Genomic DNA, 14,291 nt, shown 5'->3' on the forward strand with positions numbered 1-14,291 from the left:
TTCCGTGACTGAACAGAAAGAAGTTGAATGAGTTAAGTTTCAAATATTGACTCCCAAGGTTATAAATAATTTAAATGATTGTTTAAAGGAATAGGTGATGATGTGTTGGAGATTTAGAGACCCAGGGCAGTCACCTGGAAATTAAGAGTCAGTCCAGGCAAACATTCGACTTTAATATCCCCTGTCTGGCAATAGCCAGGCATGGTTCTGCTGTGTTACTGAGAGGAGCAGGAACTCTCAGGGAAGCCTGTCTGCTGATGACAGCTCTCCAGCCACCCAGCTGGGAACCAGGCAGGACTTCAGTCCCTCAGAGGGAGAGACTGGTAACCGCCAGTAGTATTTTAGGTACCAGCGTGTTACCAGAACAGTGACTCTGACAAGGGGTGAAGATGGAGATCTGTTTGTCAACCCTTGGTTTTCAGGGGAACAAAACAGAAACTGGTTTTCTTGAGTGATGCTTGATGGCTGGCAGCAGGGTACATCCCAAGATATGGGAATAAATATGTTCCTCAAACTTGCCTGGGTAAGGGAATGCCCTGGGGCAAACTAAAAATAAAGAATCCTAACTGACCTTGAGCCTACTGGATCAGAATATGCAGAGAAGGAGCACAGCAATCTTCATGTTTTACAAGCATGGCATCTTGGCCTGTTCCCAAAGCACTGTCCTTCCTGGGGTCTTTGCACTTGCTGTTTCACCTGTGTGGAACACTCTGTCCCTGATCACTGCATGGAAGGTTTGCTTCATTGGTGTATGACCTGAGTAGTCACACGGAGCCCCATGCTTAGAAGAGCCTCGCATTTGGTGTAATGCTTTACTATTGCCATCTTGAAGTTTTTTTTAGTACTCTGTGAACAAGGGCCCCACGTTTTCACTTTTCACTGGGCCCTGCAAATTATGCAGCTGACCTTGGCAGTGCGACTTGCTCCCTCACTGCTTACATGTCTCCTCCCTGAAGCCTTCCTGACTGCTTTCTGTCCCCTTCCCTGCCTTGTTTTCCCGACAGTATTTATTGTTCATCTCCTTTTCCTTTTTGTCTTTTTTTCCAGCTTCTATCTTTTTGGTGATACATTAGCGAATAAATAGAAATCCATACCCTCATGGAGCTTATATCTTAGTCAGTAGAGACAGTAAGTAAGCAAACGAAATATGTTTTATGCCAGGTATTGATAAACAATATGAAGGAAAATTAAGCAGGGAAAAGAGATAATGAAGGCTAGTGGGGGTGGCTATAATTTAAAATGGGATAGCCACAAAGAACTCACTGAGAAGGAGGCAAGTTGTATGTGTGTGTGTGTGGGGGGGGGGTGCAGATATCTGTGAAGAACATTCCAGGCAGCAGCAACAGCCAGTGGTGCAAAGGCCCTGAGGTGGAAGTATAATTGGCAAGTTCCAGGAGTAGTGTACCTGGTGCTTACAATGCAATGGCATGTATTTGGACCTTGAAGACCACTGTAAGAACTTTGGCTCTTTCTCTGAGTGAGTTGGGAAGCGTTGGAGAAGTTCAAGTAGAAGAATGACATGATCTGACTTAGGCACTAGAAGGATCACTCTGGATGCTGCTTTGAGAACAGGCTGTAGTGGGCAAGTGCCAAGGCACGGAAACCAGATCAGTTGAAGGCTTTGTAATAAATGCAGGTGAGAGGATGGCAGCTTGGACCAGAGCAGCAGAGAAGGAGGTGGTGGGAAGTAGTTGGGTTCTAGATGATTTGTCGATATGTTGTATATTTTCTGCTTACTTGTTTACTGTTTTATTTGAGTATCTCTGCCCTACAGATGGGCCCAGGGATGCAGGAGGCTTCTCTATAGGAAAGAAGAATGTGGATGTTCAAGAATCTGGCCACGTCTGAAGCCTGAGGGACCCCAGTTCTTCTGCCATGGCCTTAGAAAATATCTTAAGGACCCTTCCCACCATTCCTTTTAAAGTCATTATTATTAATAATGGCATTTATTATTTTTTAGCTGTTTTTTTTAATGTTTATTTGAGGGGAAGAGAGAGCAGGGGAGAGGGCAGAGAGAGAGGGAGACAGAATCCCAAGCAGGCCCCACGCCATCAGCACAGAGTCTGATGCAGGGCTGGATCCCACAAACAAACAGTGAGATCATGACCTGAGCTGAAATCAAGAGTCGCCTTACCAACTGAGCCACCCAGGAGCCCCCAACTTTTTTTTTTTTTAACCTGTTTTCATTGAGCCTTGCTTGTTTGAGTCCTTTTGCCTCATGCTGGGTCTACAAGATGATACATGCACTCCTCTTTTTATTCATGGTGACTTTTTCCACTACTGCTTTCCACTAGCCTATAGCTACTTGAGAAGCCAGGTTGCTTGTCCAACTCATCTCTGGACATTCTGTGTTAGCCTGAGGCCGGCACATGGCAGGTCCTCCACATATGTATGGACCTGACCCACAGGCCTGACCACTGTGAAATCAGTAGGCCCTGGAGCAGACCCTGAAAGGTGGAGGCCAGGGTAGGGGTTGAGTGACTTATTTTACAAAGTGTGGTTTGAGGCTCACTGTCCAGCCTACGGAAAGGTTGCTGCTACTGGGATGGTGCTGGTTTTCTCCCCTTCCACCAGCAGGGGGTTTTTACATCAAATTAAACATAGGGTTATATTTGAGCATCTCTACTAAAGACGCATTTGAGGAAGTGGTCTGGGAGACTGAAACTACTTGGGCTGGGCTGAGAAACTATTAAGGGCAGTTCAGATCTCAGACGTGAATTTGCTTGGGCTGGAATTTCCCTGGCTGTGCTTATCTCTACTGAGACATTAAGGCCCTTTCCCTCACCCCGTGTTCTAGATTTAGCTATGGCATTTGTGGCCTTGTTAGCTCCTCTCGGATGCAAGCATCTAGAGGAAACTCACTGATGCTAGCCAGCCACTGTGAGCTTTTTGTTTGGAAACCCTGGAAAAACATCTAGAAAACAGTATACAGACTAAAAGTGGGCAGGAGACAGGGAGGGGACTTATTATTTGCATAAACTTTTTCTTTGTCTCTTTGCTTTCCCCCTGGCAGCTCGCCTGTCTGCTCCCCTCTCCAGAGACCACATTGTCTTCAGTGCCCTCAATCACTTCCTGTCCAGTTTTATTCCCAGGGTCTTCTCACTTTCTTCCAGTGAACTGCTAAACTCCAGTCGCTTCTTAACACTTCCCCTACCAGAAGTGTTTGAGGTTTAATAGATTCTCATGTATTCTTTTTTAAAAAACAGCTTTATTGAGGTATAATTTACATACCACAAAATAAACCCATTTTAAGTGTATTCAAGGACTTTCAGTGAATTTACAGAGTGGTGCAACCATCACCACAATCCAATTTTAGAACCGTGCCATCACCCTGAAAAGATCCCTGTTACTTCCTGTTTCCTTCTCTAGCCCCAGGCAACCATGAAGATATTTTCTAATCTATAGATTGGCCTTTTCTGGGGATTTCATATAAATGGTGCCTCCTATGTTCTTCTGAAATAGCGTGGAAAGGAAGTAAATCCTATTCCCCTAATTAGCACATGGCACTGGAGGAGTCTGATTGCCCCCAGCACCTAGAACTTGAGTGTGAGACAGTGGGCTGATGGGTGAATCTAGCACTTACTAGAAAATGATCTGGAGAGAGTCCTTTAATTAAGTCTTTTCTGTAAAATAATAATAATCAAATGAAAGTTGTATGTATGTATGCATATATTCTAAGCCACAGAGTGCCATAAAAATGTTAGTTCTGAATGTATCCTGAAATGTTTTTGGAAGGGTTTGTCTTTTTTAAGGAGTGGAGAGGAAGAAACAGAAACGAACAACGAGATCATGACCTGAGCCAAAGTCAGGCGCTTAACTGACTGAGCCACCCAGGCACCCCTACAGGGGAATCATTTTATTTTATTTATTATTATTATTAATTTTTTTTAAATGTTTATTTTTTTTGAGAGAGAGACAGAACATGAGCGGGAGGGAGGCCGAGGGAGAGGGAGACATAGAATCCAAAGCAGGCTCCAGGCTCTGAGCTGTCAGCACTGAGCCCCATGCGGAGCTCAAACTCATGAACTGTGGGATCATGACCTGAGCTAAAGGCCTATGCTTAACCGACTGAGCTACCCAGGTGCCCCAGGGCAATCATTTTAAAGAAGCTGTTTTTAAATTATTGATGGCACTTGTTCTACCTAATGTCACCATGGTTGTCATCTTGTGGCCACCTTGTTACCTCGTACTTAATTCTTCTGTAATCTGTTTCTTAGTGACCAATTTCATTGAGTCATGCTGTTCCATCCTGAGCATGGGAGAGAATTTTGAAATGAAAGTATTTGATTGCTATCCCTATCCCTGACTCATCTGCCCACAAAAAACACAGGGTAGTTCTTTGTCACTCTGAACAGGTCACACTTTTTATTCTCAGCATTAATTGGGTTTTAAGAAATGTGGAGAACAGAGGGGTGGGAGAAATAGGTGAACTTTTTTTTTTTAGTTTAAATAAATTGAGTGGCGCCTGGGTGGCTCAGTCGGTTGAGCGTCAACTTCGGTGCTCACAGTTCATGAGTTCAAGCCCTACATCGGGGTCTGTGCTGACAGCGTGGAGCCTGGAGTCTGCTTCAGGTTCTGTGTCTCCCTCACTCTCTGTCCCTCCCCCTCTCATGCTCACTCTCTGTCTTTCTCTCTCAAAAGCAACTAAACATTAAAAATTTTTTAAAATAAATTGAATAATTTTTTTTTCCTTTTAAAGCCAAAGGAGTTGGGTTCTATATTGAAGGCAGCATGGCTTCCCCAAAGGTAATTCCTTCTCCACCATCCACCCAAGGCCTGGTATGATCCAATCTTGTTTTAGAAGGATAACTCTAGGGGTGCCTGAGTGGCACAGTCGGTTAAGCATCTGACTTTGGCTCAGGTCATGATCTCACGGTTCGTGAGTTCCAGGCCCACATCGGGCTCTGGGCTGACAGCTCAGAGCCTGGAGCCCACTTCAGATTCTGTGTCTCCTTCTGTCTACCCCTCCGCTGCTTGCACTCTGTCTCTCGCATTGTCTCAAAAATAAATAAACATAAAAAAAAAAAAAGGATAACTCTAGCAGTAGAGTGGAGGAAATATTGTATATTGGGGAGGGTGGAGAAAAGGGATCATAATATCTTCTAAGAGTCCTAATTTACTGTCCTTTGCTTGATGTGTTCCTAACACAACCCAGATCTGCATTGTGATAGTGCCAGAAAACTGCAATTTTCAAAGGTTATGACAATTCAAATCCTTGTGATATCCAAAATTTGAGGCAGCTGTCATTATTCTATATATGTTTTTAACAGCAAACCTGGATGGCTTTTTATTACAGCTGCAGTTAAGCATAATAGAATTTGAATATACTGGACCGTTTACCATTAACATAATCATTTATCTCTGGTAATCATGGACTACCAGGATTAGAATATTCCAGAGCTTCAGTGTTTATTTCTGTAACACTCCTGACAAGTGTGTGTGCCCTGGATGAGATTTAATAGAAGCTCCTCTTTATTTCTCCAGGGAGTCCATTCATTCATGGAAAACTCTTATAGCGACTTCTTCCTTATATTGAAAGTCAAACTTTTGACAAGATCTTTCAACACAAGGTTTCTAGTTCTAAACCTAGGAGACAAAAGTTCAGAGGAATTTCAAACTTTTCACCTGATAGCATCTGAGCTGCTCTGTGCTTAGAAAAATAAATAAAGTAAAATTTGGGTGTTAGGAAATGTTGAACAGAGACAGGTTGGGAAAACTCTAGAGTTTTTCAGCTCTTCCTTGGGTTGGATCATGACTTTTCTTAGCTTTATGTGAGGTGACATTCCCAGAACATTAGACCCATCTATGTTCAGATAAAAGTATAAAACATTCCTAAAACATCATTTCACTGTTTGGGATTATCCCTAGTCTCTTGTCTGTGCTGTTGTGGTTTCCTCCGTGACTAGGCTTCCTGTTTTCACTGATGCCTCTTTATTGCCAGTCCATTTTCCACAAAGCTGCCTGAGTGCCCTTTAACTGTAATCAGATTGTGTCAGTCCCTTTCTTCACCCTCCAGTGGCTTCTCATCACATTTAAAGTAACACCTAAATTTTATCCCTTGGCATGCAAGGTCCTATGTAGCCTGGAGTTTTGCTCATTACTCCCTACACTTCAGCCACACTACATTTTTACTGTGCTGGGGCATTGCAGCTGCTTTTTCTCCCCAGAATGCTCCCCCCCCCACCCCCACCCCCCCGACTCCTAGCTTTTTGCATGGCTGGTTAATTCCTTAACTTTACTACAGGTACAGAGTTTGCAGCCTGTGCAGTTGGTTCAAGCCATTACTTGTAGAGGAGAACAAGTTAAGATCAAATTTATCACCTTCGGGCAAAAAAACATAAAGCTTACACACCTCAGGGCACTGACAACATATAATGTTAATTATCCAGGCATGTCTGTATGAAATTTTTTTATATATTCTTACTTTGTAGGAGAAATATTTTTTATTGTGAGAAATTCCTACCTCCTTCCTTCTCATCTGCTGAATACATGTTAGGATCTGCCCTTGCCTGTTACTTTCTCCTTTTTAACCACATTTAATAATATGATAGCAACTATTATCATTATTTTTGAGGGCTTCCTGGGGGCTATGCATTGTTCTAAATACCTGAGTTGATTCGTGTAATCTTCATAATGATCATATTGCATGGGAGGTACTATTATTATCCCTACTTTACAGAAAAGAAAACAGAACCGTTAATGATTAGAAAGTGGCAAAGCCAGGGTTTGAACCCAGAAAGTATGGCCCTGGAGCCCATGTTTCCAACTACTACCTGTATTAAACTCATTGACCTGTTTTCACCTTCAGACTCAAATCTGCTGGTTCTTAGATTGTTCCCCACCTTGATGCTGTGTCTGGATATCTCTGGTGTCCTTGATGCTGGCATCCTGTGTATCATCTCAGAGTCTAGACCACAGAGTGAATGTATACCTGAAATGCTTGCTGATGATACTGAGATGGAGATAGCACAGTCTCCAACTTCCAGAAGCTTATAGACTAATTCAAGAGGCAATTCTATGGGTGAATCAGTGGGATGATGCACAAGAACCTAGACAACCCTGTTACTCCCTGTGCTTCTTAATTGTACTCAGCTGTTGATTCAGTCACCTTGTCTTGTATTCCTGTCACTGGCCCTTTGCCTGGCTGTGATGGCCTGTCTTGCTTTGAATGATAGATGTATGGGTCAGGGTTCTGGCAAGAAACAGTGGGCTCAGGGGGTGTGGCCAAAGAGAATTTAGTCAAGGGACATTTATTTTTATTATTTAAAAAAATTTTTTTTAATGTTTATTTTTGAGACAGAGAGAGAGAGAGTGAGTGGGGGAGGGTCAGAGAGAGAGGGAGACACAGAATCTGAAGCAGGCTCCAGGCTCCAAGCTGTCAGCACAGAGCCCGATGCAGGGCTCGAACTCACAGACCATGAGATCATGACCTGAGCCGGTCAGACACTTAACCGACTGAGCCACCCAGGCGCCCCTAGTCAAGGGACATTTATAGAATGGGAGCAGAGTTGAGGGAACCAAGAAGGGATGGTGAAGCAACCTGAGACTAAGCAACAGCATGAAGATATTACCCCTAGGCTTAAAGGGCCAGGGGAAGAAGTGGTGTACCCCACACGGGGAGAGCTGGAGCCTGGGATGAGGGAGGGGTTACCTGGCAGGAACTCTGCCATAGAGGAATGCAGCTACTGGAGTCATTCATGGTGCTGTCTTTCTGCTGGTGCCTTCCATTGGAACTCCCACTGGAATGCCAACGACATGGCTTAGGTAATGCAGTTCTTAAGAGGTCAGCCTCTTGGAGTTCGGAACAGGCTCAAGAAGAGTTGGGGATGGATTGGATGGTGAGGGTATATTTAAAGGGAGAGTAACACAACAGATGACTTACTGTCCCTTTCTGGTTACCTCCTGGGGTTAATCTTTTATGCCTGTTCCTCTAACCTGTTTTAATTAATTCATCTATCTATCTATCTATCTATCTATCTATCTATCTATCCTTCCACCCTAAGCACTTAGTGTGTACAAGATCTTTGTTAGCCTCAAGGAAGCTATAGAAATAAAAGTGCTTGTCCTTAAAGAACTCACAGTTTATGCTTGGTGTTCTCAGTTCTGCCTCAGCAATGAGATCTGGTGTTCCCTGTCAATTCCTGTCCTCCTTCATTATTCTCAGAAAATGGTAGACCCCTGCCAATAAGCATTTCAAAGAGCACTGTATCAGTGAAGGCTCTTTCATTTACAAGAGACAGAAAACCTAACTCAAATTGGCTTAGGCAAAACAACAACAAACAAACAATGGCATTTATTAGCTCAAGAACGCAAAGGCCCTAGGGTATTCTGGCTTTAGGCTTTGATTCAGAGGTGTGATTGCTTTCCTCCAAGGTGGCCTTGTTGTCGGGTTCCATGAAGTGGACAGATTGCTGCTCTTTCTGGTAGAGAAAATGGAGGACCTTTCCCCTCCCAGACCCAGCAAAAGTGTCCTTGCATCTCTGAATCATTCCAAGATGGGACTGTGACCTATCATGAAAGCGAGGACACTGTGACACTGCAAAGGGCAAGAATGAGTCATATGCTCACCCTGGAGTGGGGAAGGGGGCAGTTGTTCTGTGCCAATGGAAGCCCCCATACTAGGATGGAGGATGTGGATGCTAGCTGATAAATAGGAAAAAAACCCAAGGGGATATTAAAGGCAGAGTCGATATACCTGAACCTGTTATGGATAAGGTATTCGAATTATTTTAAATCACTCACATTGAAGCCTAAACTAGACCAGAGATACTTAGGATTTTTAGACTTTAATTTTGTCTCCTAAATGCCCCTGCCTATTCATGCCTCTCTTTCCCACCCTCACCTTCTCTCCTTTACCAAGAAACTAGAACACAAAAGACCAACCCACTCTACACAAAAGATGCTTTAATGTAGTACCTTTAAAAGAAAAAAAAAAGCTTTCACTGTACTATTTGTGTAGATTCAGCTTATAGTAAGAAATCAAGAGATAGAGGGTCCATTTACTAGTCGACTATTGTTTTTTTCAGGCTCTTTGATATAGAAATCTAATTTTTTCACTCACAATCAATTTGGCATTAAAAGATCCCGTAATTTGGTCCCATTAGTCACGCACTTTTATCTTGACTTCAGAGTCAGACAGAAATTCCAGCTCATACATTTAAAGAACTGTAGGCACTTGGTCAAATCAGTCATCTCAATTTCTTCATTGGAAAAGAGAGTAGTATCATCTGCTGCTAAATATTTTCTTTCTCTCTTATATATCCTGTCTGTCTGTTTATCTACTTACCTACCTATCTGTCTCCTCTAAACAAGCATGTATATAATCTTTCATTTAATCTTCCCGACAACCCTGTGAAGGCTAGAGGGTACCTATTTTACACACCAGGAAACAGGCTGAATGAAAGAAGTAATAAGCTAAGCTTGTGTTGAGACCTTTGGTGTTGGAGGAGCTGGGATTTGAAACCAGGTCTGTCAGATTCCTAAGCCTGTGTGCTTCGTTATCTTACCAAACTGTCTCGGTTCTGTGCCTCCCAAGAAGGAGGCTGAGGTGAAAATTCGATGGCGCGGGGCGCGGAGGAGCCTGGCATCCCCGGACGCTGTTAATGCCGTGGGGTGAACGCCAAGTGCACGCATTTCTCCCGCTCGCTGGGAGCCCACAGACGTGCAGCCCTGCCTGCGCTCACAGCATTGTGGACTGAAGCACCCCACTTATCTCTCTGGAGTGTCCTTTTCTTCTTTTGCAAAAAGGAGATGATAGTATCTCGATTACTACCCAACCCGTGTAAATTCTGTTCTCCCTTTCGCCCCCAGCTCCCATCTCTGTGGTCTGCACGAAGCTTCCGCAGGTGTGAAAGAGTTTGAGGTTCTAGAAACTGTATTAAATGCCAGCTTCTTCATCTGCCAGTTTACGATGGTTCCATGATACATAATCTCTATGAGTTTTGTTTCTTTTATTTGTAAAGTGAATCTTTAAATACCTTCTCCGGGGTAGGAAATACAAGATAATGTATGTAAAGTGCTGCCCACCTCCTTTCCTTACCTCTACTGCTTCTGCCCATTCTTCAAGGCCCATCTAAAGTCAGAAGAATCAAAATCAGAACTCCACCTTATCCTTGAGGCCTTTCTTAATAACTGCAACCCCAGTCTGCACCATTCTTGCAAATTCTCATTGTATTTATCCCTGTACCAGCTCCTGTATCCATTATATTTACCAAACACAATTCCAGAGACATAGGAAGCACCCTGTAAGTAAAATAACAGTACTATTTTTTTTTAAATCAAATAATAGAAATGTTAAAACAAGACTGGAATTTAGAAAATAAGTGCTAAAAATTCTACATTTTTTAATTTCAGGGATTGAAGGCTGCTTGGTAAAAGCTGCCTTGTAGGGCGAATATAATAGTGGGGGGGAAATTAGGCTTTCCTTTTTTAAAGTTGAGAAACAATTTCCTGACATCTCTTGAAGTAACTAGGGGTACCTGGGGTAGTAACTAAACCCAAATTAACAGTCTCAAATCCAGGGGCACCTGGGTGGCTCAGTTGATTGGGTGTCTGACTTGAGCTCAGGTCATGATCTCACTGTTGGCTTCAGATCCTCTATCCCCCTCTCTCTCTCTCTCTCTCTCTCTCTCTCTCTCTCTCGCTCTGCCCCTCCCCCACTTACACGCGCATGCTCTCTCTCAAAAATAAATAAAACATTAAAAAAAAAAAGAATCTCAAATCCAGAGAAAGCATTGCACAACGAGCCCAGATATTTTTAGGTGCTTGTATAATAAACCCTACTAATGGATTTATTTACATAAAACTCTGTTTCCTTTTTCATATTTTAGATGGAGCAGATTAAAAGGGCAAATAAACTGTTTACGAATGATTGTATATTTCTGAAGAAAACTTTGAACATCCCAGTTATATCAGAGAAGCCTTTGTTGTTTAATGGACTTAACTCAATAGATTCTCCAGAAAATGAAACTGTTGATAGCAGTTTTTCTCATGAAGAAGAGCCAGCAGCAGCTGGGGAAGACCTCTCTCCTTCCAGTCCTCAAGAATCTGATGTTCAGCCTGTACAACCTGAAGAAGTGTCAGCTAGAGATTTCCTGCAGAGACTAGACTTGCAGATTAAGTTGTCAACACAGGCAGCCAAGAAACTAAAAGAAGAGAGCAGGTAAAAATATGCTGGTAAAATGTCAGAAGCTGAATAAATTACTCTTACGATGTCCTTGCTATGCTGAGTTTTGTTTTGTTTTCTCTCTGCTTCTGTTTCCTTTTTTCTCTTTTGCTTTAAAAACTGTATTTTAATTCTAGAAAGCCATTTTTAATATATGAGGTCTAAAAAGAGCTATTGCATTCTGCATAGGGCTTTATCTATTGCAATGTGCTTGTTTTTAGCTCTGTTGCTTGTTATAAAAAGTTTGGGGGTGGTGGGGTGGCTCAGTTGATTAAGTGTCTGACTCTTGATTTTGGCTCAGGTCAGGATCCTAGGGTCGTGAGATTGAGCCCCGCATGAGGCTCCACCCTGATTGTGGAGCCTGCTTAAGAATCAATCTGTCGGTCTGTCTCTGTCTCTGTCTCTGTGTCTCCCCCCCCCCCGCCTCCCCCCCCCACTTGAACTCCTCTCTCTAAAAAAATAAATAAAATAATTTTTTTTTTTAAAGTTTGTTTCTTTGCTTTAGTAGCATAACTGTCCAGCTAGCAGTCCTGGATGGCAGCCAAGCAGAAACATCTAGTTTACCCCTTCAAAGGAAGCAATGCCCTAGGGAATACTTGCAAAATACTGATCCCAATAAATTTGTCAAAGACCTTGTCCATTATTTGTTACTAGGTGTCTTTCATGTGAGTTTTTTTCTTTGTTCTTTGTTAGGGAAAATCTTTCTCTCTCCTATAGAATTGGTTTTCTTCTTCCTTTATGATTCCAAAAATGGCACAAGCTATTGTGTTTGCTTTTTTTTGCCCTGGCTACCAGGAAGCTTGCAACTAAAACTGATTTTCAGTTCAACTAGTACAGTGTTTCATATGGCTAATATATTTGTATCCTTCTCCTTTCCTTAATCCTGATATTTTATTTCTAATTCATCTTATTACATGTATTTGTTGTAGGCACATCAAGCCCTTTGGAGAAAAAGGTGGCATATAAAAACTATAAACAAATATGAATATAATAATTCTATAATTTAATACATTTTGTTTAAATGTAATAGAAAATATAAATATAAAGCAAGTACCATTCTTTATTCCAGTAACTGAGATGCCAATAAAATGCATCTAATGAGTATTTACCCTAATGAGTATTTACATTTCATCCAAGACATGCAAATATTACATATTGATGTACTCCTGCACTTCTTTGGCAAGTGGATATTAAGTTATATAATAAGTACAGTATATGTATTAGTTATCTGAATATCATTTTAAAACACTGATTTATGCTGAATTTTCACTTTTTTTCAGAGATGAAGAAAGTCCTTACGCAGCTTCCCTCTATCACAGTTAGATGATCAGGGACGATAATCTAACCTGGATTAAAAGGTGGTTGGATCATGAAGAAACCAACAACTAAAGATTCAAAAGCATATACATCCTTAAATCACAACCAAATAGTTTCACCTACTGCAATTGCACTGACGTGATTACTTCCTCTGGCTTTCTATGATTTTAAGTCTTTATTATGGCATGAGAGCAAAATCGTATCCTAAAGATCATCACTTTTGTAGGTGATGGTAGTTTTTAGACTAGTTTTTGTAAATACTAGTTAACATAAAGCATCAAAGACTATATACATATTCAAGCTGAAAACAGTGTTTATCTTCTGAAAAATCCTAATGATGTGAAATATATGGTTGCTGTTTAAGTGATGCTGATTTTGCTATGTGTTTATAACTTAAGTGCTATATATATATATATATATATTTCGATATGTACTGCAATATTCTGTATTAATATAAAGAACCAAATTTTGTCTGCTATTTTGTAAGAATAAACTACAAAAGCCTGAATGAGAAAATAAACTATGTTTTCATATTTGAGTCTGTAATTTTTTTCAACAAATAGAAATAAAATTGATTTTTAAATTATTTTTGAAATGGTGACAGCTTTTCCATTTTAATTGCTTTTATTATTATAATTGGAATTTTTAAAAAGTTTCAGTAATCTAAAAGCAAATCAATTATGGGTATTAGTAGCCTTTGCATTTTCATAATATTTGAACTGATTTGTTTGAGGTATAGTTTAAACACAGAATATGATCAGAAGGAGAAATAAAAAATACCGTGCACTGAGACACTGGTGAATTCTAGTTTAGATTTCATGAAGTCACTTTGGAGAGTGTTTTTTAGTCACTGTGCTCATTTGAGTTGAGGATTAAGCTTTTATTTACCTCATTTGTATCATATGTACAGGTTATAGCAGTAAGCCTTAAGCAATACATTACTTACAATTAAAGGGTTTTTTTGGTCTCAATTTTTATTCAAGTATCAGGTTAAATCTTAAGCTTCCACAAAAATTTCCCATATTTATCCGTCCCCCACTTCCCCAAAGGAATCTGCTTTCTGTGGAGCAAACAGGACTTTCCCCTCATTTTCTCTTCCCTTTCTTGCTCCTCCAGGTCTTCCGTTAAGCAGGAAACAGGTGTCCTTAGGTGTCAATGCAGCAGAGCTGGTAGAAGCAGAACCGCACAGGTCCAGCCCTTGAGGGTGACGTATATGTGCATGCATGGGAACAGCAGTTGTCTGCCCTTGGCTGGAATTTGTTCATAACATACATAATCCCTTGTGTTCTGTTTTTTTTTTTTTTTTCTCATGCTATTATTGTTTTTGATATAGGGTGATATGTTTTTCTTTTAAAGTTTATTTATTTTGAGGGAGAGAGGGAGAGGGTGTGAGTGTGGGGGAGGGGCAAAGAGAGAGGGAGAGAGATTATCCCAAGCAGGTTCTGCATCGTCCGCTGTCTGCACAGAGCCCAACACAGGGTGCGAACCATGACCTGAGGCAGAATCAAGAGTCAGATGCTCAAATGACTCACTCAGGGCCACTGAGGCGCCCCAGGGTGATCTCTTGATCATGCTTTGCTACTACCTACGAGGAGTTAGTTGGAAGAGGAGAAAACAAGAAGAAAAAAAAATTGGGGTGCCTTGGTGGCTCAGTCGGTTGAGCGTCCGACTTCAGCTCAGGTCATGATCTCATGGCTGGTGAGTTCGGGCCCCGCGTTGGGCTCTGTGCTGATGCCTCGGAGCTTGGAGCCTGCTTCGGATTCTGTGTCTCCCTCTCTCTCTGCCCCTCCTCTGCTCATGCTCTGTCTCT

General features: G+C 41.6%; 1 protein-coding gene across 4 annotated transcripts in view; it reads left to right on the forward strand.

Moving 5' to 3' along the window:
• Nucleotides 1-13,014, forward strand: part of LYSMD2 (LysM domain containing 2) — a 34,669-nt gene extending 21,655 nt beyond the window's left edge. For 3 of the 4 annotated variants that reach the window (XM_045449740.1, XM_045449737.1, XM_045449738.1), the window contains exons 2-3: nucleotides 10,830-11,161; nucleotides 12,445-13,014. In XM_045449740.1, coding sequence (XP_045305696.1) covers nucleotides 10,830-11,161; nucleotides 12,445-12,487 — 375 coding nt within the window. In that variant the 3' untranslated portion in view covers nucleotides 12,488-13,014. Of the gene's footprint in view, nucleotides 1-7,396; nucleotides 9,467-10,829; nucleotides 11,162-12,444 lie in introns of those variants that run through there. The other variant, XM_045449739.1, reaches the window with a different exon arrangement.
• The last annotated feature ends 1,277 nt before the right edge of the window (nucleotides 13,015-14,291 follow it).

The sequence above is a fragment of the Leopardus geoffroyi genome, chromosome B3, assembly GCF_018350155.1.
Source record: "Leopardus geoffroyi isolate Oge1 chromosome B3, O.geoffroyi_Oge1_pat1.0, whole genome shotgun sequence".
Classification (NCBI taxonomy): domain Eukaryota; kingdom Metazoa; phylum Chordata; class Mammalia; order Carnivora; family Felidae; genus Leopardus; species Leopardus geoffroyi.